The sequence below is a fragment of the Megascapheus bottae genome, chromosome 10 (assembly GCF_031878675.1).
Source record: "Megascapheus bottae isolate mThoBot1 chromosome 10, mThoBot2.hap1, whole genome shotgun sequence".
NCBI lineage: Eukaryota > Metazoa > Chordata > Mammalia > Rodentia > Geomyidae > Megascapheus > Megascapheus bottae.
The window spans coordinates 37176295-37201169 of NC_143518.1; the positions used below are offsets into that span (position 1 = coordinate 37176295).

General features: G+C 42.8%; 1 protein-coding gene across 1 annotated transcript in view; it reads left to right on the top strand.

Moving 5' to 3' along the window:
• The first annotated feature begins 554 nt into the window (after positions 1 to 554).
• Arhgef11 (Rho guanine nucleotide exchange factor 11) overlaps positions 555 to 24875 on the top strand; it is a 96537-nt gene continuing 72216 nt past the window's right edge. Inside the window, exon 1 of the mRNA XM_090340698.1 lies at positions 555 to 2157. Within this exon, the coding sequence (XP_090196824.1) occupies positions 2126 to 2157 (32 nt within the window). The 5' untranslated portion in view covers positions 555 to 2125. The remainder of the gene's footprint in view (positions 2158 to 24875) is intronic.

Below are 24875 nucleotides of genomic sequence, written 5' to 3' on the forward strand. Positions count from 1 at the left end.
CGTCCATCCAATTAACCAATGGCTAACCGAGGACGCATCCTGGCGGGGAGCAGCCACAGATTCCAGGAAAAGACTAGGGAGGGCGAGCCACACGGCAGTCACCCCCGCCCCTCAGCACGGCGGGCGCCGAGGCAAGGTGGCTGGGAATCCGTAAGAAACAAAGGTGGGGTCCAGGGCTGAAATCGGGGAAAGGGCCCAAGGCTGCGGCGCGCAAGGCCGCGCGGGGTGGGGCGAGGGTCGCCCGCAGGCCGCGCCGGGACCAGCTAGGCCGCACGGAGGAGCAGGACGAGGCGATGACGGGGCCGCGGAGGGGACCAGGCGAGGGGCGGCGACGAGGGTCGCAAAAGGCTGAGCGAGAGGCGAGGCCTGAGTCGCGCCAGCCGGACCGAGGGGGAAGGGCGGGGCAGCAGGCTCCGCCCCTCGCCCCTCCCCCTCGTCCGGCCGCGGCGGCGTGAGGGGAAAGGCCGGCGGGCGGGGGCCGGCGCGGCGCGGCGCGGCGCGGCGGAGGGGGAGGAGCCTGCGGCCACGCCCCCTCCGGAGCGAGGGAAGGAGAAAGCCTCTCGGGGAAGGAGCAGGGCGCCGAGCGGGGCGGGAGAGGGCGCCGGCCGGGCCTGCGCCCGTGCAAGCGGCGAGCCAAGGAGGCGGTGGGGGAGAAGAGGCCCGGAAGGAGGCGAGCGGGGCCAGGACGCCGGGAGCTGGACGCCGCCGCCACCGCTTCTCCACCAGCGCCCGAACCCGAGTCCCGAGCGACTGCGGAGGCCGGAGTGCGGCGGGCGGTCGGGCGGACGAGCCGGGCCGGCAGCCCAGGCCCGGCCGGCGGTCCCGCGCCGGGCGCTGTGGGCTTCTGCCTGAGCTTGGGAAGGGGCGAGAGGGAGGAGGAGAGAGAGAGGCCGAGGCGTCCGGATTTTCTAGGAGCTGATGCGGAGGAAGAATCCAGCCGAACTCAAATCCACAATAATTGTCCAAAAGGGATAATAAGGCAGCAGCAGCAGCAGCAGCAGATTTTGTTTTTCTTTTCTTTTGAGAGAGAGAGAGAGGGAGAAAGAGAAAGCGGGGAACGGGGTGGGGAAGCGAAATCTCCGTTTCATGGAGGCGGAGGCGAGAGAAAATTTCGGAGCCTGGATGTGGAGCTGCAAAACAGCAGAAGTAACTCAGGAAATTGTCTTTCAGAAAAAGGCCGAAGGGAGGCTGGGTCTGAGGATCAGGCTGAGCTAGTGCAGGAACCTGCAAGTGTAAAGGGAAAAGAAAAAAGGAAGGAGTATTTTCAAGCGATTCTTTCTGGTTTGTGGGGCAGTGCTACCATTTTTTAAAAAAGGTAAAAAAAGCCTTTCAGGTGTTCTGTGATTTTTTTTTTTCTGGTTGTTGTTTGTATGTGATTGGCTCATCTCAGAATTTAAGAGTCTTTCATGTAAACGCTTCCTTTTCTATTTTTATTATTTTTTTTTAAGAGACCATGCACCGATTTTTATTCCCAGGATTGGGAATGGTTGCACTGGACTAGTAAGGAGTGTTGCAGTGTACATACTATTGTATGGTTTTATTTATTTTCTTCTTGTACAAATCATCTGGAAATTGTTTTTTTTTTTTTCCAAGTGTCATTTTGGACTTATTCTTTTCCCCCCTTTTCCTGCCCTCGAATAATCTTGCTGTTGTCATTTTAAACATTGGAGATCAGAATATTTTTTTTCCACCTTTTGGAGCTTGAGGCTTCTTGCCAACCGAAGGACAGCTGGGAAAACTGGATTAAAAGGATGATTTTTATCTGTGTTTTGCAGTTAAGACTGATATTTTGAAGGCACATCCTCTATGTGATTTTTTTTTTCTTAGTCCACAGTGTTAAACTTGAAGAGATTTGTGGTTGGGATTTTGGTTTTTAAGGTCATAGTTTTTCCTCCTTTTTTTTTTTAAGGGGGGAGGGGAAAGGGGCCAAGAAAGGAGACCATGTTAACTGGTAGAAGTAGAATGGAGTTGCAGTCACCAGGGTCCTGAGAGCTGGAAAAAAACAAACAATTCAATCTTCAAGTTGGGCGGCCCTCTCACCTTTCTTAAAAATTGCAACGAGATTTGCTCCTGATCAAGACATTGAAACTTCAAGATTCTGGAACCCTGGAGACACCGAGAAACCATGAGTGTAAGGTTACCTCAGAGTATAGACAGGTAAGAATTTGCTAAGAATTTGTTTTTTCAGCACTAACTAAAGGAAAGGCTGGAAGTTGATGGCTTGCATCCTGATATAAAGGGTGGGGGGAAAAGAATCTGTGTGTTGTGGAAATTGGTGGGGTAAAGCATTGATCTCTTGGGACTACTGTTGGCATGTAATGTTTATGTTCTGTCTGTGTGTGTCTCCTGCTGAAAACATACTTCCTGATTCAGAGTCTTTAAGCACTAGCAGTAAAGCCAGGAGAAGGGAAGGAGAGGACAGTGCTTCCAGTGGCTGTTGACTTTGTCTAGACTATAGTCTGCATTTGGGTTCCCAACTTGCCAGCCCTATGGATGGGCAGCCAAGGAGCAGGCCTGGTCATGCAAAACCCATGGATGGCTGGGAATAGGTGCTGGAGTTGTTGGGGGAAGGGCCCTGGAAGGGGCGGAGGCCTCCACCATGCTGCTTGTTGTGGAACAGTGATAGGGTGGATTCTATTTCTAGAACGGGGAAGATGTTCTTGACCCAAGTGATGAGACCATACAGGCCTGAATTTTTACCAATGATTGGGAGAGCCCCCAATACTTAGGTGCCACTGGAATATCCTCCCCTCTAAGCTTAGAGTTGAAGCAGAGACCTGTCAACTGACTGATGCTCTACTCCATCTTGCAAGTGATTGTTAATAAGTCTGACTTTGCAAAATAGACCTTCCCTCTTAGAGCTAGAAGGAGTTGTTTTAGGTCCTTAGGTTTGATGGGCAGAGACTCTGGGGATGGGAGTACCTGAGTAGATGACACCTCTTTCCCCTAAAAATCTGCCCAGCCTCCTCTGTCACTGGTAACATTATAAGGTGGTTTAACTTCTTTCCTTGAAAGGATGAGTACAACTTTGTAAGGTTTCTCCCTTTTCCCTTCCTCTGTTCTCGTCCCCTCTCTCCCCCCCCCCCCCACGACTCTTGAAGGAGGTGTGTTTTTTGAGTGCTCCACATTGACTGAATTGCTGAAAGGTTGGGGGGCTTAATAAGCAAATGAAGGGACCGAGCCTATGAACAAATAATTGATAAGGAAGACTATTTTCTTTCTTTCTTTTTTTTTTTTTTTTTTTTTTGCCAGTTCTGGGCCTGAACTCAGGGTCTGAGCACTGTCCTTCGGCTTTCCTCAAGGCTATTGTTCTACTCTGAGCTTTTTCTATGTATGTGATACCAAGGAATGGAACCCGGATCTTCGTGCCTGCTAGGCACCAGCCTGGGCCAAACTTGGTTCCCCCCTTTTTTTCTTTTCTTTCTTTCTTTTTTTTTTTTTTTGGTGCCAGCTCTGTGGCTTGAACTCAGGGACTATGTTTTTGCACAAGGCTAAAACTCTACTACTTGAGCCACCACTTTACTTCTGGGTTTTTTTTTTTTTCCGGTAGTTTACTGGAGATAAGATTCTTATGGACTTTCCAGAGGCTGGCTTCAAACCAGAATCCTTACATCTCAGCCTCCTGAATAGCTAGAATTACAAGCATGAGCCCTGTACCAAGCAGGAAGTAGTTGTCCATGTTGTCTCCATTAACCTGTGATTATCCATGCTAATAATTTCATTTTTACAGTGGAACTTGGCACCTAAAATGCATATCATTTATCTCCTAAACACTAATCTGTATTGCCACAGAGTTCCATTTATCCTATATGTTCAGCGGTCCTTAGATGAAGAACTTTATTGAGGAAAAGCAACTACCCACAAAGGATATATTGGCAGTACCAATTCCTTTCTGCTTCCTATTGGCCTCTCTGTATTTTGACCCTGGATGGTGGTAAGTGAGGCATGTCAGGGCAGAGATGAAATGCTGTATGCACCTATCCTTTCCTTTTCATCTTTTGGAGGTTAGGAATTAGTGCTCCTGACTTCTTAAGGTTTAGCAAACTGTTTTTGGGAATTGAGGTGTGTGAGAAGAAGAAAACCAAGATGTTGAAGAATACAAGGAGGAAAAAATAGTAAAGGTTTGGGGTTTGGGTATATTCAGGGCTGTTCGTCTGAGAGTTTGAACATCTTCACAGAGACTGTCAGGATGTATATAATATGTAAGGTTTTTCTAAGTGCTTTCACACAGTATGTCTTTTTTTCCCAGTCCTGGACTTGAACTCAGGCTTGATACTGTCCCTGAGCTGCTTTTGCTCAAGGCACTCTACCACTTGAGCCATAGCACCACTTCCTGCTTTTTCAGCTTTTGTGGTACTGAAGAATTGAACCCAGGGCTTCATGCCTGCAAGGCAAGCACTCTACCACTATAAAGTTAAAGTGCCATGTTCTCCTATAGGATATTACAGATTTGAGGGTGGGGACTTTGTCTTTCCCAGACTAATTCCCTCATAAGAGGGTCATTTCTGGAACTCAGGACCCCTTCTACCTATCTCTAACTAGCTGCATTGTTGGGCCTTTTTTTTTTTTTTTTTTTTTTACACATTCCAGGTCCTATACCATATGAATTTTAAATAATTTGCTGACTTATATCATAATGGAGGGATCAATTGGAAATGCTGCAGACATGAAGTTAAAGAATCCATTTTCTTGCAGTCTTATCAGTTTGCTGTAGTAGAGAGGCTTGCATAGATGCTATGAGTGTTTTAGAAAATAAAAGTATATAGTCCTTATTCACAAAGAACATGCAGTCTATCTGGGTAACTGGGAAACAAAACAATCGGCCTCGCCAGACATGATGGTACAGTCCTATAATCTCAAGTACTCAAGAGGCTAAGGCAGGAGGATCAAGAATTTGAAGCCAGTCTGAGCTACATAGGGAATTCCAGGTCAATTTGTGCTACATAAAAGACTCTCAAAAGCAAAACAAAACAACGGATGGAAATAAAGACTGTATTTGGTTGACCTGTTTTAAATCCTGTGTGCCAGCTTAGTGTTTTTTTGTGTGGTAAGTGCTCCAGAAATGTTTGACAAATGTTGGAATGAATGAACATATCAGGAACTGCAAATTCTTCCATTTTAGGTGGTTTCAGCATGCATATGTTAGTTTCAAACATAATCAAAATAGACCAATTAGAGAAGGTTCCCTAGGTGATGTGTATTTTCTAGAAGATAAGGGATGTGGTGGATGACCATATGTTTGAAAACAGATTGTGGCTTAAAGTAAAGATAGCTGTGGAAGTATCTTTGTGGCAATCTTTCATTTTTGGTCCATTGTGGGGCTTGAACTCTGGGTCTGTCCCTGAGCTCTTCAGCTCAAGGCTAGTGCTCTACCACTTTGAGCCATAGCGCCACTTCCTATTTTCTCAGTGGGCTAGTTATTCTTGTGTCCATAGAATGCAGGAAGTAACTCCCAGGTGATCTTCGTCTTTTAGTGTTCATCCCTTGTTACTGAAAATGAGATAGTATAGCTGTTTATGTCCCTTTCAGTTTTTGTCTACAGACAGGTTATTGCTTCTTTATATTCTCTTCAAGACTTCATAAAAATGTTTGCTATTGTGAGCCTGGATTATGATATTTAATATTTTATAGTAATGATAATGTTTTGCTAAGCCAGCTAACCATGGCAACAGCCTTTTTTGCACGAAGTTAGTTCACATGAGGACCAAATCAGAGAAGTATTGTATTTAAGCGTAGAATTCTTGGTTTGAGCCCTGGTTTTCCCCTTTACTATGTGATCTTGGGCAAGTCACATGGGTCTTCTGTCTTCCTCATATGTAAAACAATTGTATTTCATTCTGTAAAGTACTTTCCAGTTCATACTTGTGTGCTGTGTGCTATTTGAAGATTATGTTTATTGCATATCTCTAACAGGAATGTTGAAAGGAAGAAATCAAATGAAATAATATATTTCAAATTGTTTTCTAAACTCTAAAACTATATTAGCCTTAGACAGTCTTAGATGGTAAGCTCATGAAGTTGATTTGGCCTAATGCATTACTTACTAAGCTAAGTAGACCAAAACAAAACAAGGATTTTTTTTTTGCTAATCCTGAGGCTTGAACTCAGGACCTAGACACTGTCCCTTAGCTTTTACACTAAGGCTAGTGCTAGAGTATTTGAGCCACAACTCTACTTGCAGCTTTTTGTGATTGATTAGAGAAAAGAGTCACAGACTCAGAGTTCAAGCCCCATGACTGACAAAAGAAAAAAGAAAAGAATTATTTTTGCAGAAGAGCACGAGGTTACAAAGAAGGATTTTTTTTATTTTTTTAAATGGTGGTCATGGTTTTGTAATGATACTAGAAGACTGAGGAGAGTTTCTTCCAAGGTATTTTGATGAATGTGAGAGACTTTATCTATCTTAACTCACTTTAATCTTCATTAGTAGTGATAAAAAAAAAAAGGTATTTTGTTTGTGTCCTTTCCCACCTCTCTTATTTGCTTTCATTCCTTCTTTTTGTTTCTTTTCTAGTGCTAGAGATAGAACCTAGGGCCTCTTGAATACTAGACAAGTACTTCATGACTAAACTGCACCCTAACCTCAGAAAGGATTTATTCTGTTTATCTCTGGCCATTCCTTGTTGTAGAAGCATATGGCTTTCCTAATTCAATAAATCCAGAACCAGTCAGATGCAAGTGACTTCACATCTGTAGTCCTAGCTACATAGGAGACTGAGACCTGGAAGACTGAAGTTCAAAGCCAGTCCAGACAGACCCTGCCCCTGAGACTCCATCTCTAATTAACCAGCAAAAAGCTGAGCTGGAGGCATAGCTCAGGTTGGTGTAGCACCAGGCAAGCAAATGAGCAAATGGCTACTGAATTTAAGCTCCCAATACCAGCATATCAATCTAGATCCCTGTAAAGAATCTCCGGGGCTTGAACTCCAGGAGTTTCTGGTCTTTATGGAGCTCTGGGACCAAGAAATCCCCAGGCATTTATCTGAGCTTCTGCTTCATTGAGAAGGTTGGCCTTCTAGAACCATGATAAAGATCTACAGCTACAAATAATAAGCTCTGAGTCTTTTCCAAAATACAACATTTGTTTACATCTAGGGATATAAGATTAGAGATGGCACTGGATTTACAGAAGAAATATTTGGTGATTAATCACCATTATGAGCAATAGCAGGCTAAGCTTAATTTTAGATATTCAGAAGCAATACTGTAGAGCACTGTTTAATTAATATATTTGTTAAAGCTTTTTTATATAGTACTGCCAGACAGAGCCACTGTCCTTCCACTTAGGAGCAAAATAAAGCCAGCCCTGGGCAGAAAAGTCCTTGATTAACTGCCAAAAAGCCAGAAGTAGAGCCCAGAGCAAAAAAGCTGAGGGACAGCACTCAGGTCCTGAGTTTAAGTCCCAAGACAAGCACCAATAGCTCATAACTGTAGTCCTAGCAATTTAGGAGTTTGAGATTGAGAAGATCATGGTTGAGAGCCCATTCAGGTAGAAAAGTTCATGAAAGTTCATCTTAAGGAATTGCTAGACAAGTGGTGTTCATTCACCTGTGCTTGTGTGGGAAGCCTAACATAGGTGGTTCATACCTGAGCAGGAAGTGAGTCCCTATCTCAAAAACAGCAAGCAAAAATCATTGCTGAAAGTGGGTTTAGTGGTTAAGAGCACCTGCCTAACCAAATATACACATCTGAATTCTAATGTCAGTACTGCTGAGAAAAAAACATAAAATATTTTGTGAAGGTTCAAAGGAAATCAAATCCATAAGTCAGTATAAAGATAAGGAATGGGGCCAGAAGTTTGGCCTAGTGGTAGAGTGCTTGCCTAACATGCATGAAGACCTGGGTTCGAGTCCTTGGTACTAACAAACTTAGAAAATGCCAGAAGTGATGCTGTGGCTCAAGAAGTAGAGCACTAGCCTTGAGAAAGCCCAAGAACAGTGCTCCAGCCCTGAGTTCAAGCACTGGACTGGAAAAAAAAAAAGATACTGCAGTTCTAGAAGGTTGTAATCTCTGTGGAAGAGTTTGGTAACTGGAGTTTGGATAGGTTCTTGTAGAGATCCAGGATTCTGATACAGGTGAAAGCATTTGTTAACTGTGAAATTCTGTAAAGTATATGATGAATAATTCTAATCTATATGGACTGAATCTGCCTTTATAGTTTCATAGTGGCATTGCTGCTAAAGTCTATGTATTGGTTTATTGTTTTAAAATTTAATTGAAAGCTTTATCATGCAGTTTGGAAACTTCTCCTTGTGGACTCTATGTTCTTCCATCTTTTTCTTCATTACCATATTGGGAAAAGGCTCAGGCACAGTGGCATCTGCAAGTGGCATCTGCAAGTGGCATCTGAGGTCACTCCCTAACTCTGTTGGACAAATAGAACAAAAGAAGCTGCTGATCTGTTGTCCAAAAATAAATAAATAAATAAATAAAATTAAAATAAAGCCAGGTTTGATGTGTGAAAAGTGATTTTGAGTTTGAGGGAAGAAACCAGCATCCTACTTAGTAGATCTGGGTGTTAAGGCCATCTTTGCTTTTAACTAGGTCACTTACCTGCCTTGGACCTCAGTTTGCCAGTCATGGGGCTTAGACTACAGGGCTTGTACTGTTCTGTAGCATTTTTTGCTTAAGGCTAGCACTCTTCCATTAAGCCTTCCATTGGGCTTTTGGATGGTTAATTGGAGATTGAAAAGTCTCAGATTTGTCTGCCTGGACTGGATTTAAACTGGGATCCTTAGGTCTCAGCCTCCTGTATAGCTAGGATTATAAGCATGAGCCCAACCAATACCTAACTAGACTTTACTTTTTCTTAGTTGGAAAAAATGAGTGAATTAGGAAAGCCAGCCTCTAAGATTTGATTCCATCTATTACAATACTTTTTTTTTTTTTTGCCAGTCCTGGGGCTTGAACTCAGGGCCTAGGCACTGTTCCTGAGCAAGAAGTTCAAAACTAGTTCTCTGCCACTTGAGCCATAGCACCACTTCCGGCTTTTATCTGTATGTGGGTCTAAGGAATCTAACCCAGGGCTTTGTGTATGTTAGGCAAGAACTCTACCACCAGACCACACTCCCAGCCTACAATACTTTTTGAGTCTCTGAAAACAGAATGTCTTGTATCAAGAATCATTTCTGGATTTCTGGAAAACCAGTGGAAATGAAAGGAAATATCTGTTTGATGAAAATGGAAAGAAAAATGGCAGGGATGTGGAAATGTTAGGGAGGAACTGAGTCTGTGGCTCCTAATAGTATTGCAGTAGGATTTGGAAAGTACTTTTATGGTCTGAAAGAACACCCAGATTTGAAGACATTCAGATAGATTTGAGGGGAAAATTACAGGAATCCAATGGGATCTTAAGGAATCAACCTTACTCTTTCTTCTTGACTTCAGATAGATAGTAAAGACAGGTTAGAGTTTGTCCTATTTTCAGTGATCTCTGTGGGAGGTGATTCCATGAATTCAACAGTTGTAAAGCATTTTACTGTCATAATTCTGACTTTAGTGTGAGCCTTAAGGTCACTGGCATTCCTCCATCTTTATTGAGTTCATTAAGATTTTCTTCCTCATCTTAAACATTAGCCAGTTAATACAAGGTTGTATGATGAGAAAGGGGCTTTGCAAAGTTGCAGTGGAGTTATTTCATCATCTTTATTCAGCCCTTGCTTCTTTCTCTTTAGTATTTAAGAAACAGCTACTAGTAAGTGCTATGATGAGATGTATACTCGCTTGTCATGACCTACCCTCAAATCACAAAGCCTTCCAAGTGGTAACCTACAACAGTTAGAAGTCAGTTGATTGGATTGCAAATATTTATCAAATAGATCCATGCTCAGCTTGGTTCTAAGTGTTCTGTTAGATAACATAGAAGAATGTGGAGCTTAACATTCTTGTTGGGAATGTGGATGAAACAACACAAAACAGTATAAAAATTGTGCATAATTGCTAAATCTTTTAGTGTACCAAACGTATATTTAGATCTGGGAAGCTGAGAGGCAAAAAGATAGGATCATGAATTTGAGGCCGGCTTGAGCTACCTGGTGAGACCCTAACCAAAAAAATTAAATAAATAAAAGTGTATTGACGGCATAGAGGTCCATGCCTGTAATCCTAGCTACTCAGGAGGCTGAGATCTGAGGATCACGGTTCAAAGCTAGCCTGTGCACAAATGGACCTGAGACTCTTATCTCCAGAAAAACTGGAAGTGGGGCTTGGCTCCAGGGTATGGTGGTAGCCTTGAGCTGAAGAGCTCAGGGACAGCGGCCAGGTCAAGCTCAGGCCTCATGACCCACCAAAAAAAAAAAAAAAAAAGTGTATTTACAGATGACTGGAAAGTTGATGCTAGTGAGAATAGCCAAAGGAGGGATAGTTAAGATTATTTAGGTGGATGGGAAAGGACTAGAAAAACAACTAAACACAGTGTGGCTTGGAATGGTAAAATTGTTGGTGTTTGTAGAGTCAGAGAGGTGGTTGACATGGTGAGTGGGGGGAGAAAGGTATTCACACTTCATAAGGTAGGGAAAAGGGAACCAGTGCAAGTGTATGTATTTGTATGGTGATAGAAAATTCAGATAATGGTATGTAGATTGCAAGGAGCTTGAGGTAAGGAAGACCAGCTACAAGGTTTTGTCTTTTTTTTGTTTTTGTTTTTTAGCAGTCTTGGCAAAAGATGATTGGTTTCTGGATCACAGTGGTAATAGTAGGAACAGAGGACTTGGAAGATTCAGAAGACATTTTAGAACTGGGTGCTGGTGGCTCACACCTGTAATCCTACCTATTCTGGAGGCTGAGATCCTAAGGATTGTGGTTTGAGGAGTCCATTAGACTCTTATAGAAAACTGGAATTGGCACTGTGGCTCAAAGTGGTAGAATGTTAGCCTTAAGCAAGAAAAGCTCAGAGACAACACCAAGTTCTGAGTTCAAGCCCCATGGCTAGAAAAGAGGAGGAGGAGGAGGAGGAGGAGGAGGAGAAGGAAGACGACAATTTAGAAGAACAATCATCAGTGAGATATGTTAGAGCTAAATCAAATGTGATTCCCAAGTCTTGACACTAGCTGACTAGAATGACTAGAAAGGCAATGCTGGAGTCAGGAGTTTGGCCTAGTGGTAGAGTGCTTGCCTAGCACGCTCAAAGGCTGGGGTTTGATACCTCAGTACTACATACATAGAAAAAAGCCAGAAGTGGTGCTATGGCTCAAGTGGTAGAGCTCTAGCCTTGAGAAAATCTGAGGATAGTGCTCAGGCCCTAAGCCCAAGCCCAGGACTGGAGGGAAAAAAAAAAAAAAGAAAGAAAAAGAAAAAGGCAGTGCTATTGCCAAAGTAAGACTTCATCACTGGTACCCAGTAATTAACTGAATATAGCATATTGCTAAGACTCTGGATAGGCCACTTCTTTTCCTTTTTCTTTTCTTTTATTAGTTGGTCATCGGGCTTGAACTCACTGCCTGGGTGCTGCTCCTGAGCTACTTCATTCAAGACTGGCACTCTACTATTTTTTTTTTTTTTTTTGTGGATCAAGGGGCTTGAATTCTGGGCCTGGGCATGTTGGCACCTGAGCTCTTCAGCTCAAGGCTACTGCCCTACCCCTGAGCCTCAACCCAACTTCTCATTTTTCCAGTGATTAATTGGAGATAAGAGTCTCATGTTGTTATTGCTGGACTGGCTTTGAATGTGATCTTCATATCTCAGCCTCCTGAGTAGCTAGGATTATAGGCGTGAGTCACCAGGCTGGCTTGGCACTCTACTATTTTGAACCATAGTTCTACTTCTGGTTTTCTGGTGATTATTTGGAGATAAAGAGTCTCACAGAATTTCCTGCCCCAGCTGGCTTTGAACCGTAATCCTCAGATCTCAGCCTCCTGAGTAGCTAGGATTACAGGCGAGCACTACCAGCAACCAGTAGATTAGACCATTTCTATGGGATTGTGTAAGTTTTTCAGTGCACCCTTTTAAAGACAGGACAGGGGTGACACAGTTCATTCTAGGAGATCTCTTAGGAAATTTGAGGATATTAAGTTATATTTAATGGATGCATACCCCATTCCCAATTTTCATGTCATTCTTCAGGGATGTAAAAACTGTCCTAGTATAATAATACAGAGACTATTGTGTGAGCCCCTATTCAGTCACTAACTAGCTATGTGATCAAGATGATCTGTGTAAATGCATTTTGCAAATTCTATAGAGCCAAACATATGGTGAGTGTTGTTAAGGCATTTGGTTTGGCAGGAACCCCAGATTGGTCTGAACTTTCCTCAGTTGCCACTGGAAGACCAGTGCTTGGATTACCCACAGTCCCATGCTGATTCTCAAATGAAGACTGACTGAACAAACACAGGACAGTATAAAAATCTAGTGCCTGAGGCCGGGAGTTTGGCCTAGTGGTAGAGTGCTTGCCTAGCATGCACGATGACCGAGGTTCGATTCCTCAGTACCACATACATAGAAAAAAGCCGGAAGTGGTGTTGAGGCTCAAGTGGTAGAGCTCTAGCCTTGAGAAAGTCCAAGGACAGTGTTCAGACCCTGAGCTCCAAGCCCAGGACTGGCAAAAAAAAAATAAAATAAAAAATAAAAATCTAGTGCCTGGATCTCAACCCAGTGTCAATTCTACTTTGCTTAAAACACATGTCTTTCCCTTCTAAAATCCAGTCCCCTAGTCTATGATTCTTGAGTTCTTCCTTCAGTCCAGCCTACATGTCAATAATTGTGTATCTTATTACTGATTCCTACCACCCTGCTTTATAGATAGATTAACATTTTTTTTGTGCATTTGTATACCAGTCCTGGGGCTTGAACACAGAGTCTAGGCACTTTCCTTGAGAACACTAGCTAGCTAGCTTGCTTGCTCTCTGTCTCTGTCTCTCCCTCCACCTACCCTCCTCCCCCTTTTTCTTTTTCTTTTTTCTTTTGGTGGATTATGGGGCTTGAACTTGGCCTGGGCCCTGGTCCTGGGTGTTGTCCCTGTGCTCCTCAGCTCAAGGTTACCACCCTACCCTTGAGCCAAGCCCCACTTCTGGTTTTCTGGGGGTTAGTTGGAGATAAGAGTCTCAGGTTCTTTTGTGCCCAAGCTGGCTTTGAACCTTGATCCTCAGGTCTCAGCCTCCTGAGTACCTGGGATTACAGGTGTGAGCCACCACCCAGCCACAAGCTCTTTTTTTTTGGTGGTTAATTGGAGAAAGGAGTCTCATAGACTTTCGTGGTTGATCTGGCTTCGAACCTTGAGTCTCAGATCTTAGCCTCCTAAGTAGCTAGGATTACAGCCATGAGCTACCCGAGTGGCTTTATTAACCTGTTTTTTAATCCTCCTCATTCTTTCCACCTCTTTGTATCAGTATTCCTTTTTTCCCCCCATCTCAGCTCCATTAGTCTTACTTCCTTCCAGAAAAACTTTGTTTTTTTTTTTTTTCCTTTTGCCAGTCCTAGTCTTGAGCTCAGGGCCTGAGCACTGTCCTTGGACTTTCTCAAGGCTAGAGCTCTACCGCTTGAGCCTCAGCACCACTTCCGGCTTTTTTCTATGTACGTGGTACCGAGGAATCGAACCTGGGTCTTCGTGCATGCTAGGCAAGTACTCTACCACTAGGCCAAACTCCCAACCCTAATATATTTTTTTAACTGTATTTTTTTTTTTGTCTTTTCTTTTTTTTTTTTTGCCAGTCCTGGGCTTGAGCTCAGGGCCTGAGCCCTGTCCTTGGACTTTTCTCAAGGCTAGAGCCCTACCACTTGAGCCTCATCACCATTTCTGGCTTTTTTCTATGTATGTGGTACCGAGGAATCGAACCCGGGTCTTCGTGCATGCTAGGCAAGCACTTTAACCACTAGGCCAAACTCCTGGCCCCTTTTGTCTTTTCTTTTTTGGCACTGGGGATCGAACCCAGGACGTTGCACTTGCTAGGCAAGCGCTTTGCCACTGAGCTACATCCCCAGAAAAACTTTCTGATTAAGCTCTGCCCCCTTTCTCTCCCCCCCCCCCCATCTTGCCCCATTACTTAGCGCTCAAGGGTGGTATCTTCATTTTTCTGAGTTGTCTTCTGGTGCTCAGTTTAGATCTATTTATGAAAGATTTTTTTGGGGGGGGGAGGTGTGGGTTCAGGAACTTGAACTCAGAGCCTCAGAGTCTCATTTGCCTTTTTTGCCCAAGGATGACGCTCAGTTATACTTATGCTAATTAGAAATGAGAGTGTCACCAGGTGCCGTGGCTCATGCCTGTAATCCTAGCTTCTCAGGAGGCTAAGATATGAGGATTGTGGTTTAAAGCCAGCCCAGGCACTAAAGCCAGAGAGAGACTCTTATCTCCAATTTACCACTGGAAAACCAGAAGTGGCTCTGTTGCTCCAGAAGTAGGGCAGTAGCCTTGAGCTGAAGAGCTCTGGGACAGCGTCCAGGCCCAGAGTTCAAGCCCCACAAGTGACTGAAAAGAAAGAGTCTCAAGGACTTTCCTGCCTAGGTTAACTTCAAACTGTGAAGGTCTTTTCTTTTCTGCTTTTTTTTTTTTTTTGGCCAGTCCTGGGAATTGAACTCAGGGCCTTGGAACTGTCCTTGAGCTTTCTCAAGGCTAGAGGTCTACAACTTGAGCCACAGCACCACTTCTAGCTTTTTCTGTGTATGTGGTACTGGGGATTGAACCCAGGGTTTTGTGCATGTTAGGCTAGCACTCTATGAAAGGTGTTTTCTTTTCTTTTTGGTGGGTCATGAGTCTTGGCATTGTCCCTGAGCCCTTTCTTCAGCTCAAGACTACCACCCTACTCATGGGCCTGGGTTTTCTAGAGGTTAATTGGAGATAAGAATCTCAGGTCCTTTTGTGCCCTAACAGGCTTTGAACCCTGATCCCCAAATCTCAGCCCCCTGAGTAGCTAGGATTATAGGCATGAGCCATTGTGACCGGCTGAAAGGTGTTTTCTTTATTCAAGACATGTTGTTTCTGGACTTGAACTGCAGCGTTTGTGCGCGCACACGCGCTCTCCCCCTCTCCCTCTCCCTCTCCTTCTTCCTCTCCCCCTCTCCCTCTCCCCCTCTCCCCCTCTCCCCCTCCCCTCCCCTTTTCCCCCTCCCCTCCCCCTTTCCCTCTCCCTCCCCTTCTTCCTCTTCCTCCCCCTCTCCCTCCCCCTTTCCCTCTCTCTCTCCCCTCTCCCTCCCCCTTTCCCTCTCCCTCTCTCCCTCCCTCCCTCCCTCTCTCTCTCCCTCCCTCCCTCTCTCTCCCTCCCTCTCTCTCCCTCCCTCTCTCTCTCCCTCTCTTTCTCTCTCTCCCTCCCTCCCTCTCTCTCTTTCTCTCTCTCCCTCCCTCCCTCTCTCTCCCTATCTCTCTCCCTCTTTCTCTTTCTCCTCCCCTCCCCAGTAGTTCAGGTATTTGAACTCAGGGCCTCAGAACTCTTATCACTTGAGCTATGCTCCTAACCCTTGTAGTTAACTCCTAACAAAATTGCTGATTTCCTCCATGCCTAGCCAAAGGATTATCACTAAAACAGATCTAAACTCTCCTGCCAGGAACTGAGACCAGAAAATGCCTATTCTTACTGGGTGCTAGTCTTGGGTGCTTGGAATATCTTCCAGGGACAAAGAAGCCCTATTGGGGTTGATTGCAGCTCTTGAGAGTCCTAGGGATTTCCCATTGGCAGATTGGTTTCCGGCTGCCTTTTCCAGCAGAGGTCTGAGGGCACAGAGCCCACCCTGCTATTGTCTTGGCTGCCCTAAGCTGGATCCCATTAATTTTTCAGAGCAAGGCCCTTAGAAACTTTTCTCCAAGAGACTCCTACTGAAGAGAAAGGCCACTGTTGTTCTGGGGAGGTACTGGAGAGAGTACAGTGAATAGCTGTGTGAATGGGACCTTGTGTGAGACTAGAACTGTAGACCCTCATCTCAGAGCCCTGGGGACAGAGGGAAACACCACTGGGGTTTCAATGTTTTCCCTGTGTCTTTTCAGAATTAGGAGCATTCATGCTATTCTTCCAAATAAGAAGGTTGATGTAATAGATCTTCACATTCTGTGGTGCTAGATACTCAGGATCCAGCATAAATGCATTGCATGCCATCCACTCAAGTTGGTCATGATTTTGTTTAGGGAGACAGAAGAAATAAGCCAGAATTGTGTAACAACCAAAGTTACTCACATTTTGTAGCATCAATCTGAGCACATGGGAGGAACATAGTAAAAGGTTTTCCTCGAGAAAGAGAACTTCACTTGAGGTTATAAAATGAACCAGGCAGGAGAAAAGGAAAGTCCAGTCCAGGTAGATATAACAGCTTGCAGAGAGAGAAGCATGAAGGCAAGAAAGAGGATGGTGCTGTGGGAAATGAAGTAGCCACAATCTTACTGTGAGATCATAAAACAATTAAATGAAATTGGAGGGTCTGAAGGCAGTTCTCCATTAAGGGTTTTGGACTTGATCCTAAGGACAATGGAAGACCTCTGTGAGATTTTAAATCGGAGGTAACAGATCTGATACGCTTTTACAAAAACAAGATAACCTTGGCTACAGTATAAACATTGGATTAAAAGAATAAAGGAGTAAAGCTAAAGGAAGTTAGGGTAGATGAGGTGACTCGCCCTACTGTGGATTTACAGAGAAGGATATTGGAAATATTGTGGTTCAAGGCCAGTCCAGGCAAAAAATGGCCAAACTCCATCTCACTCGAGACTGGCACAGTGGGGGTACATCTTAGATAGGCAGGAGGCCCTAGGTGAGAGGATCATTACTTGAGGCCTGCTCCTGACAAAAACTAGAGACTGTGCATGGAAAATAAGGCAAAAAGGAGCTGAGCATTGATGGATTATGTCCACAATGCTAGTTCCTCAGGGGCCTGAGATTTAAGGATCTCAATTGAAAGCCAGCACAAGCAGGAAAGTCCAAGAGCCTTTTTTCTCCAGTGAACCACCAAAAAAGCTGGGAAGTGGAGCTGGGGCTTAAGTGGTAGGCTACTGGCCCTGAGCGTAGAAGCTCAGGCACAGTGCCCAGACCCTGAGTTCAATCCCCAAGACTGACATGGTGGTGGTGGTGGTGATGATGATAATGATAATAATAATGATAATGATATAAAAAGGCTGGAGGCGTGGCTCAAGTGGTAGAGTATCTGCCTAGCAAGCACAAAGCCCTGAGTTTAAACCCAAAACAAACAAAAAAAGTGTGAAGAGAATGAAAATGGATTGGGAGACCATTGTAACATGATATGGCTTCTACAGAAATATCCTTGGAGATAGAGAAAAATGAGAAATTAATGATTTAATAGGGTTTCTTTTTGTGGGGAGAGAAGGAATGAGGGAATATGAAGCAAGGATGAAGGATTTGGCTGCTGGGTAGAACTATTTATTGAAAAAGGATTAGAGACAAGAACATGATTGATAAAGGAGACTGGTCAGTGTCCCTTTTGGACATTCTGAAGTGCTTGTGAGAGACCTAAGCAACTAGATACAGGCCTGGAAGTCAGAACAATGATCTGGGATAGAGATTGCATTGTGGTTCATCAGTACTTGGACAGGCAAGGGGACTTGGTTCAAGTTGCAGAGCAATTGCCCACTATTTATTAAGTTTATATTAAATATTGGGCAGTGTTGTAGGTTTAAGGACTACACTGGGACTTACTCTTTTTTTTGTTGGATCAAGATAAGAAAAAAGTAATTATAAAGCATTAGTAGTAGTAGCAATAGTTATGATCTGGAACATAAAATCTGTATTCATAGCTGTTACAGAAAAGTAAAATGATAGAGACTAGGGGCAAAGTCGGTTTTTTGTTTGTTTTGTTTTCCTTCAATTATGGGACCTGAACTTAGGGCCTGAATACCGGCCAATGTTCTACCATGTTGAGCCACAGCACCACTTCCAGTGTTTTGTTTTGTTTTGTTTTTGCTGGTCCTGGGGCTTATACTCAGGGTCTGGGCACTGTCCTTGGGCTTTCTCAAGGCTAGCTAGTGCTCTACCACTTGAGCCCTAGCACCACTTCCAGCTTTTTCTGTGTATGTATCGAGGAATCGAACCCAGGCCTTCATGCATGCTAGGCAAGCACTCTACCACTAGGCCATGTTCTTGGCCCCCACTTCCAGTTTTTGAATGGTTAATTGAAGGTAAGAGTCTCATGGGGACTTTTTTTCTGCCCAGGCCAGCACTGAACTATGATCCTCAGGTCTGAGCCTCCTGAGTAGCTAGGGTTACAGGCATGCTTCACCAGCGCCCAGCTGCAGTCAGTTTTTAAGTAAGGGAAGTTACTGATGGGAAAAGGAGGGAGGCTTTAGGAGAGAGACACAAGTGCAGTGGTAACCTGGCTTCTCTGTATTCCTGTAGTGCGGTAAAGTATTTTTGGCATTATCTTTTTTTTTTTTAATATTGAGTGATTTATTTATTTATTTATTTTCATATATTTTTATTGTAATTAATAGATTTGCCGTTTAGAAGGTGCATTACTTCACATACATTGATACCCTTTCTCATGTCTTGGTCCCTATTTCCCTCCCCCCCCACCCTGCCATTATCTTATAGATATAGTCTGGGTAAAGATTTTTCAGTCCTGTTTTGTGGATAGAGAAGCTCAGGAATGTTGTTGTGGCTTCCCGAAGGTCTATAATGAAGTGATAGAATTTGGGATCTTAATTTTTTTTATTGTAATTAGTAAAAGGGTTACATGATATTTGCTAGATAGAAGGTGCATTAATTCACATACATTGATACCCTTTCACATGTCTTGGTACCCATTACCCTCCCCCTCACCCATTACCCTCCCCCCATCTTAATTTTTTTTATGCCTATCAAGCTGTAGCCTAATGCTATTTCTGTTTTCTTATACTCCAAGGTTAAAAAAAAAAAAAAGTAAATCTTATGGGGTGGGGGGGGGAATGTGCTAGGTAGTTAAGTTGCCAGAAATAGTAATAAAAGAGAACTCTAGGAAAAAACAGGTAAACCAGGAATCAAGTCTAGCCTCTCTTCCCAATAAAATCTTCATGTCTATGGCCTTCTTAAGACCTGAGGTTGCATTTGTCATCCAAGAATGTAACTCTCTTTTTGCCTCCTAGTTGGTTAATGACGGAGAGAGAGTGCATTCTGGGTAAGCTTCAATGAGGGTAGAAAAAATAAAATCTCAGCAACAACTCAGTGTTCCACCCCAGCAATATGGCATCTTTAAGCTGTTCAGGGACCTTATCTTTCTTTAAGCTGTTCAGGGACCTTATCTTGTTTTTGTTTTTGTTTTTTGCCAGTCTTGGGCCTTGAACCCAGGGCCTGAGCACTGTCCTTGGGCTTTCTCAAGCTCTGCCTCTAGAGCCACAGCACCATTTCTGGAATTGAACCTGAGTCTTCATGTAAGCTAGGCAAACACTCTACCACTAGGCCAAACTCTTGGACCAGGAGCGCCTTATCTTTATATACACTGTAGTACCTAGTGTTGTTCAGTGAGTCAGTTATACCCAGCTTTCATTTGTTGCTCTTCAATCACCCACAACATAGGGCTTTCTCTCCCCCCCCCCCCCCACACTATTGTGAGACTTGACATCTGGGCCTGAGCGTTGTTCCTGAGCTCTTCAGCTCAGGGCTTACCACCCCTACCCCTTGAGCCATAACATCACTTCCTGTTTTCTAGTGGTTAATTGGCAATAAGAGCCTCATGGTCTTTTTTGGCCAGGCTGGCTTTGAACTGTGAGCCTCAGATCTCAGCCTCCTGAATAGCTGGGGCGAGCCACTGTGCCTGGCTAACATAGGGCTTTGAGGGTCCTGTGAGCTTGGTTACTTTGGAAAAGTCCAGTCCCAATAAGAAATTTGTATGTGTTCCAGAAGAGTCTTGAAATAGTGTTTAATAGGTAGGGAGTACAGAATGAGCACAAGGATAGGAAGGTGCCTAGAGAAAAGAATCACCAAAGTGTTCATTTATTAAAGTTGTCTTTTCTTCTGTAGAAAAGTTGATGATCTGCCATTACCTCCAGATCAATACTTAAGTCATCAGGGACTCTTCATGGGAATCTGATTCATTTCTTTTCTTAGTGAGCAAAGCCTTGGTGGGTTCTATTAGGGTACTGTTGCAAGAACTAGGGTATATATCAGACAAACAGTAAAACCCACTCAGTATAATAATCAATGTAGTACTGGACATTATACATGTATACTTCATATTGTTGTATAGTATCCTGATCATATACTGTGAGGAAGAGCCTGGGAATGACGAGGAAGGCATCTCTCTCCAGGTAACTTAGCTTTCATTTTCTTATGCTTCCTAAGATACATTGTTTTGACAGTGCTTTCCAGCCTCTGGAATTATCCCCCTTCTGATACAATTTAGCTCTTCCATCTTCCCTCCACAGAATGAAGTCCCTTTCCTCTCTGGTAATAATTAACTGGGGAATCTGCTCATTTGTGTAGTAACCCAATCTGTCATCATCCATCTTATGGAGAGCTTTTTATATGAAAGCTACAAGATTAAGGAATAAATTGGCTAGGGTAGAAATATTACCACTGCCAGGAACTCTGTGTTTAAGGGAGATGTTTGGGGGAGGGCTGATGAGTGAAAGGTGAGAGAGATGGCAGCATGAATCTTACTGGAATCTGGGGTCCTTTAGCTGTAAGCTGAATTTATACACTCTCCTTTTAACACTGATCATCATCTTAAGCATTTGTGTCTGCCTTATATTATGGGGTCCTTGCTTTAGTACTTGCGTTGCAGAGGATATTGGATATTCTCTACCTTTAAAGTATCTAAGGCCAATTGGTAAGGAGAACTCAGAACCTACTAGCAACAGAATGTTTTACTGAAAGGGGCTTTCAGCCCACAAGTAGAGCTTTCTCTACCAGGTGGTTAGGTAGAAATGAGGAATCTTTCTGATTTTGCTTTCAAGTCTTACCTGACAATTAGTTGACTTTAACAAGAAATGTTTATTGATCCCAATTGATGATGCAAGAAGTGTACATAGTAGGTTTGGCATCTTCTCTCAGGGTTTGGAGGATTAATGAATTGGCCAGTTTAATTGCTACTTCATCATCTTTATGACATGACATTCCACAGCCATTTATTTATTTTATTTTTTTGTGGGTCATGAGGCTTGAACTCTGCCTGGGCCCTGTCCCTGAGCTCAAGGCTACCACCCTGCTCTTGAGCCAAGCCCCACTTCCTGTTTTCTAGAGGTTAATTGGAGATAAGAGTATCAGGTACTTTTATGCCCAGGCTGGCTTTGAACCTTGATCCTCAGATCTCAGCCTCCTGAGTAGCTAGGATTACAGGCATGAGCTGTGTTGGCCACAGCCATTTATTTTGAATCATAATAATCCCTTGTGTTTGTGCAGCATTTCAGTTTCAGAGTTGGAGTGTTTTCACATATTTTGTTTTTGTTTTTAGTAAATAGCTTTCTTGAGATTTAATTTACATGCTGCAAAGAGTTTGATCTGATAGAGTGCTTGCCTAGCATGCATGAAGCCCTGGGTTCAATTCCTGGTCCCACATACATAGAAAAAGCCAGAGGGGGTACTGTGGCTCAAATGGCGGAGTGCTAACCTTGAGCAAAATAAAGTCCAAGGACAGTGTCTAGGCCCTGAGTTCAAGCCTCAGAACTGGCAAAAAAAAAAAAAAAGTTGTAAAGTCATCATTCTTATCTAGTTTTCAAACATGTTAATCACCTTCAAAAATAATGTTGGGCCCTTAGAAATCACTTCCAATTTTCTCTTCACAACCCCAGGCAGCTCTTTATTTACTTTCTATTTTGGACGTGTAATGTAAATAGAATTGTGTGGCCTTTGTGTCTGGCTTCTTTAATGATATTTTGGAGATTCATTGTGTTATAGCATACCTCATTCTTCTCTATTGCCAATTAATATCCTGTTGTATAGCCAATGCACCTTTTGTTTACCCAGTAATTGGTTGATGTATTTTATGTTTGTTTTTTTAAATTTGGAGGCTGTTATAATACTTGGGAATACTTGTGTACACATTCTGTGCTTATTTCTGCTTTTATTTTTGTTTCTGTTAGGTATATAACTTAGAGGTATATAACTTAGACCTTCTGGTAGCTCTGTGTTGAGCATTTTGGGGAACTACCTAAAACGTTTTCCAAAGTAATCATATCAGTTTCTATTCCTATCAATAACCTAATTTCTCTACAGTTATTATGTCATTTAATTAGTCATCTGAATGGATATATACAGATATTTATTATTTGTTGTTACTGTGTGTGTGTGTGTGTGTGTGTTAATATTGGGACTTGACTCCAATAGCTTTTTGCTCAAGATTGTTGTTCTACCACTTGAGCCTTATCAACACTTCCAGTTTGTTTTTGTTTTTGTTTTTTTTGGCTGGTTCTTTTTGGGCTTGAAACCATATCCTCAAATCTCAGCTTCCTGAGTATCCAGAATAACAGGGGTGAGCATTAGATTTACATACTATGTGTGTGTGTGTTTGCGTTTGCGTTTGCATCTGCGTTTGCATACCATTCACATGTACGCACACCAATCCTGCGGCTTAAACTCAAAGGCCTGGGCTTTGTCCCTGAACTTTTTTGTTCAAGGCCAGCACTCCACCACTTGAGCCACAACTCCTCTTCTGGTTTTCTAGTGGTTAATTGGAAATAAGAGCCTCATAGACTTTACTGCCTGATCTGACTTTGAACTTCAATCTTAAAAATCTCAGCCTCTTATACCCAATGCTATGGACATGGTAATGAGAATATAATCATAACTATATAGATATAAAAACCTATGACTCTATAGACTTAATGTTTTATTTCATAAGTTAATGTTTCTATGACATACAAACCCTTAGCCTAATTTGGATTAAGTTCTAAAAACTAAGTCCCAGTGATTGTATATAGAGATTCTCTTGTTGAACACTTGTTTGTTAAACTTGTTATTTGAAATATGATGTAAAAATCAATGTTAATAAATTCTTTAATAAAAAAAATCTCAGTCTTTTGAGTAGCTAGAATTATAGGCATGGGCCACTCGTGCTGAGCTCTTTTGTTGGTTAATTGGAGGTAAGAGACTTAGGGACTTTCTTGCCAAGGCTGGCTTTGAACCTCAGTCCTCATATCTCAGCCTCCTGAGCTTTTTTGCCCAAAGCTTCTTTGGGCAAAGAGAGTGCTCTACCACTTGAGACACACGGTGCCATTTCTGGCTTTTTCTTTGCCTGTTAAAGAAAAGTCATGGATTTTCCTGTCAGGGTAGCTTACAGCTGTGATCCTCAGATCTCTGCATCCTTTGTAGCTAGGATTACAGGCATGAGTATGTTAAGTTTTAATTTTTAATATACATTGTTTTTAAGATATATGGTTTTTGTTTTGTTGCTGAACACAGCAACAAATTATTAAAACTTACCAGGTCTAAGAAAACATTGTCTAACTCAAAGTCAAAAGGTTTACTCCAGTGTTTTTCTAGAAGTTTTATGGCTTTACTTCACACAGTCTTATCTTTTTTGGAGTTGGTTTTTGTATGTAGTGTAAGTTGTTATTTCATACTTTTTGCATCTGGATACGTGACTCTTCTAGCACTGTTAGAAAGACAATTCAATGGAGAATGGTTGTCTTTCCATTCTCCATTGAATTGTCTTAACACTCTTGTTGAGAATCAACAATATGTTTTCATTGACTTATTTATCATCTAGCCATTACCACATAGTAGCTTTGTAGGTTTTGAAACTGGGGAATACAAATTCTTTACCTTTGTGTGTTTTATTTTCAAGATTGTCTTAGTTATTTACTTTTATTTCTGTTTCTAAAGAGTCAGTTCAGCTGTCTACTTTGCTCCTTTTGTCCGATGGAAATAATTCTGGCAAAGCATTAAATACAGTGAAAGTGGTAGAAAGTTTACTAAGAAAAGAACATGGTAGAAAAAGGGTATTTATTATGTGGCACTTCAGCTTCAGCCCTTTGAGGGATACAGACCTTAGGTTTAAATAGAGGAAGGGTTTGAACTTGGGGCCTGGATTGCTGAGTTCATTTTCCCAAGGCTACTTTTTCTGGTAGTTAGTTGGAGATAAGAGACTCACAGACTTTCTTTCTTCGGCTGGCTTCTGTATGTGGGATCCTCTTCTCAGCTTCCTCAGTGGCTAGGATTATAGGTGGGAGCCACCCACTCTGAGTCTTATCTTAGTTCTTGTTCTCTTGTGTCCTAGAGTTGTTATCACTGTCTTGAGGAGAACTACCTGGCTCCCTTGTGGGGGATCCTCTTGTCCCAAGGCACAGCCTTAAGCGGTAGACATAATTATCCTCTTTTGGAGGTAGTTTGTCCTTTAAGGCTCTTCTGTTTCTATGATAGTTTAAGATGTTATTAAGATATTATGATCAGTCCTGTCTTTTCTGGGACCCAATCTACTTGCAAAGTGATTTTTTTTTTCAGTCATGGGACTTGAACTCTGGGTCTGTACATGTCACTGAGCTTTTCAGCTGAAGGCTACTTCCCTACCTCTTGAGCCACAACACCACTTCTGGTTTTCTGGTGATTAATTGGAGATAAGTCTCATGTACTTTAATACCTGGGCTGGCTTTGAACCGAGATCTTCAGATCTCAGCCTCCTGAGTAGCTAGGATTACAGATGTGAGCCACCTTGCCCAGCTGCAAAGTGATTTTAAAGAGAACAACTTAGGGGCCGGGAGTTTGGCCTAGTGGTTAAAGTGCTTGCCTAGCATGCATGAAGACCGGGTTCGATTCCTCGGTACCCCATACATAGAAAAAAGCCGGAAGTGGTGCTGAGGCTCAAGTAGTAGAGCTCTAGCCTTGAGAAAGTCCAAGGACAGTGCTCAGGCCCTGAGCTCAAGCCCAGGACTGGCAAAAAAAAAAAAAAAAAAAAAAAAGAGAACAACTTAGAGCAAAGACAAAATGAGAGAGGCCAAATTTTTCTTCTGCTTTTAGTTAATTTGTGGCAGCAAAAACAGTTTAAGTACACATTACAAATACTAAAACTGAGCCTTCTTTAGAGTAAGAACAGTAGCC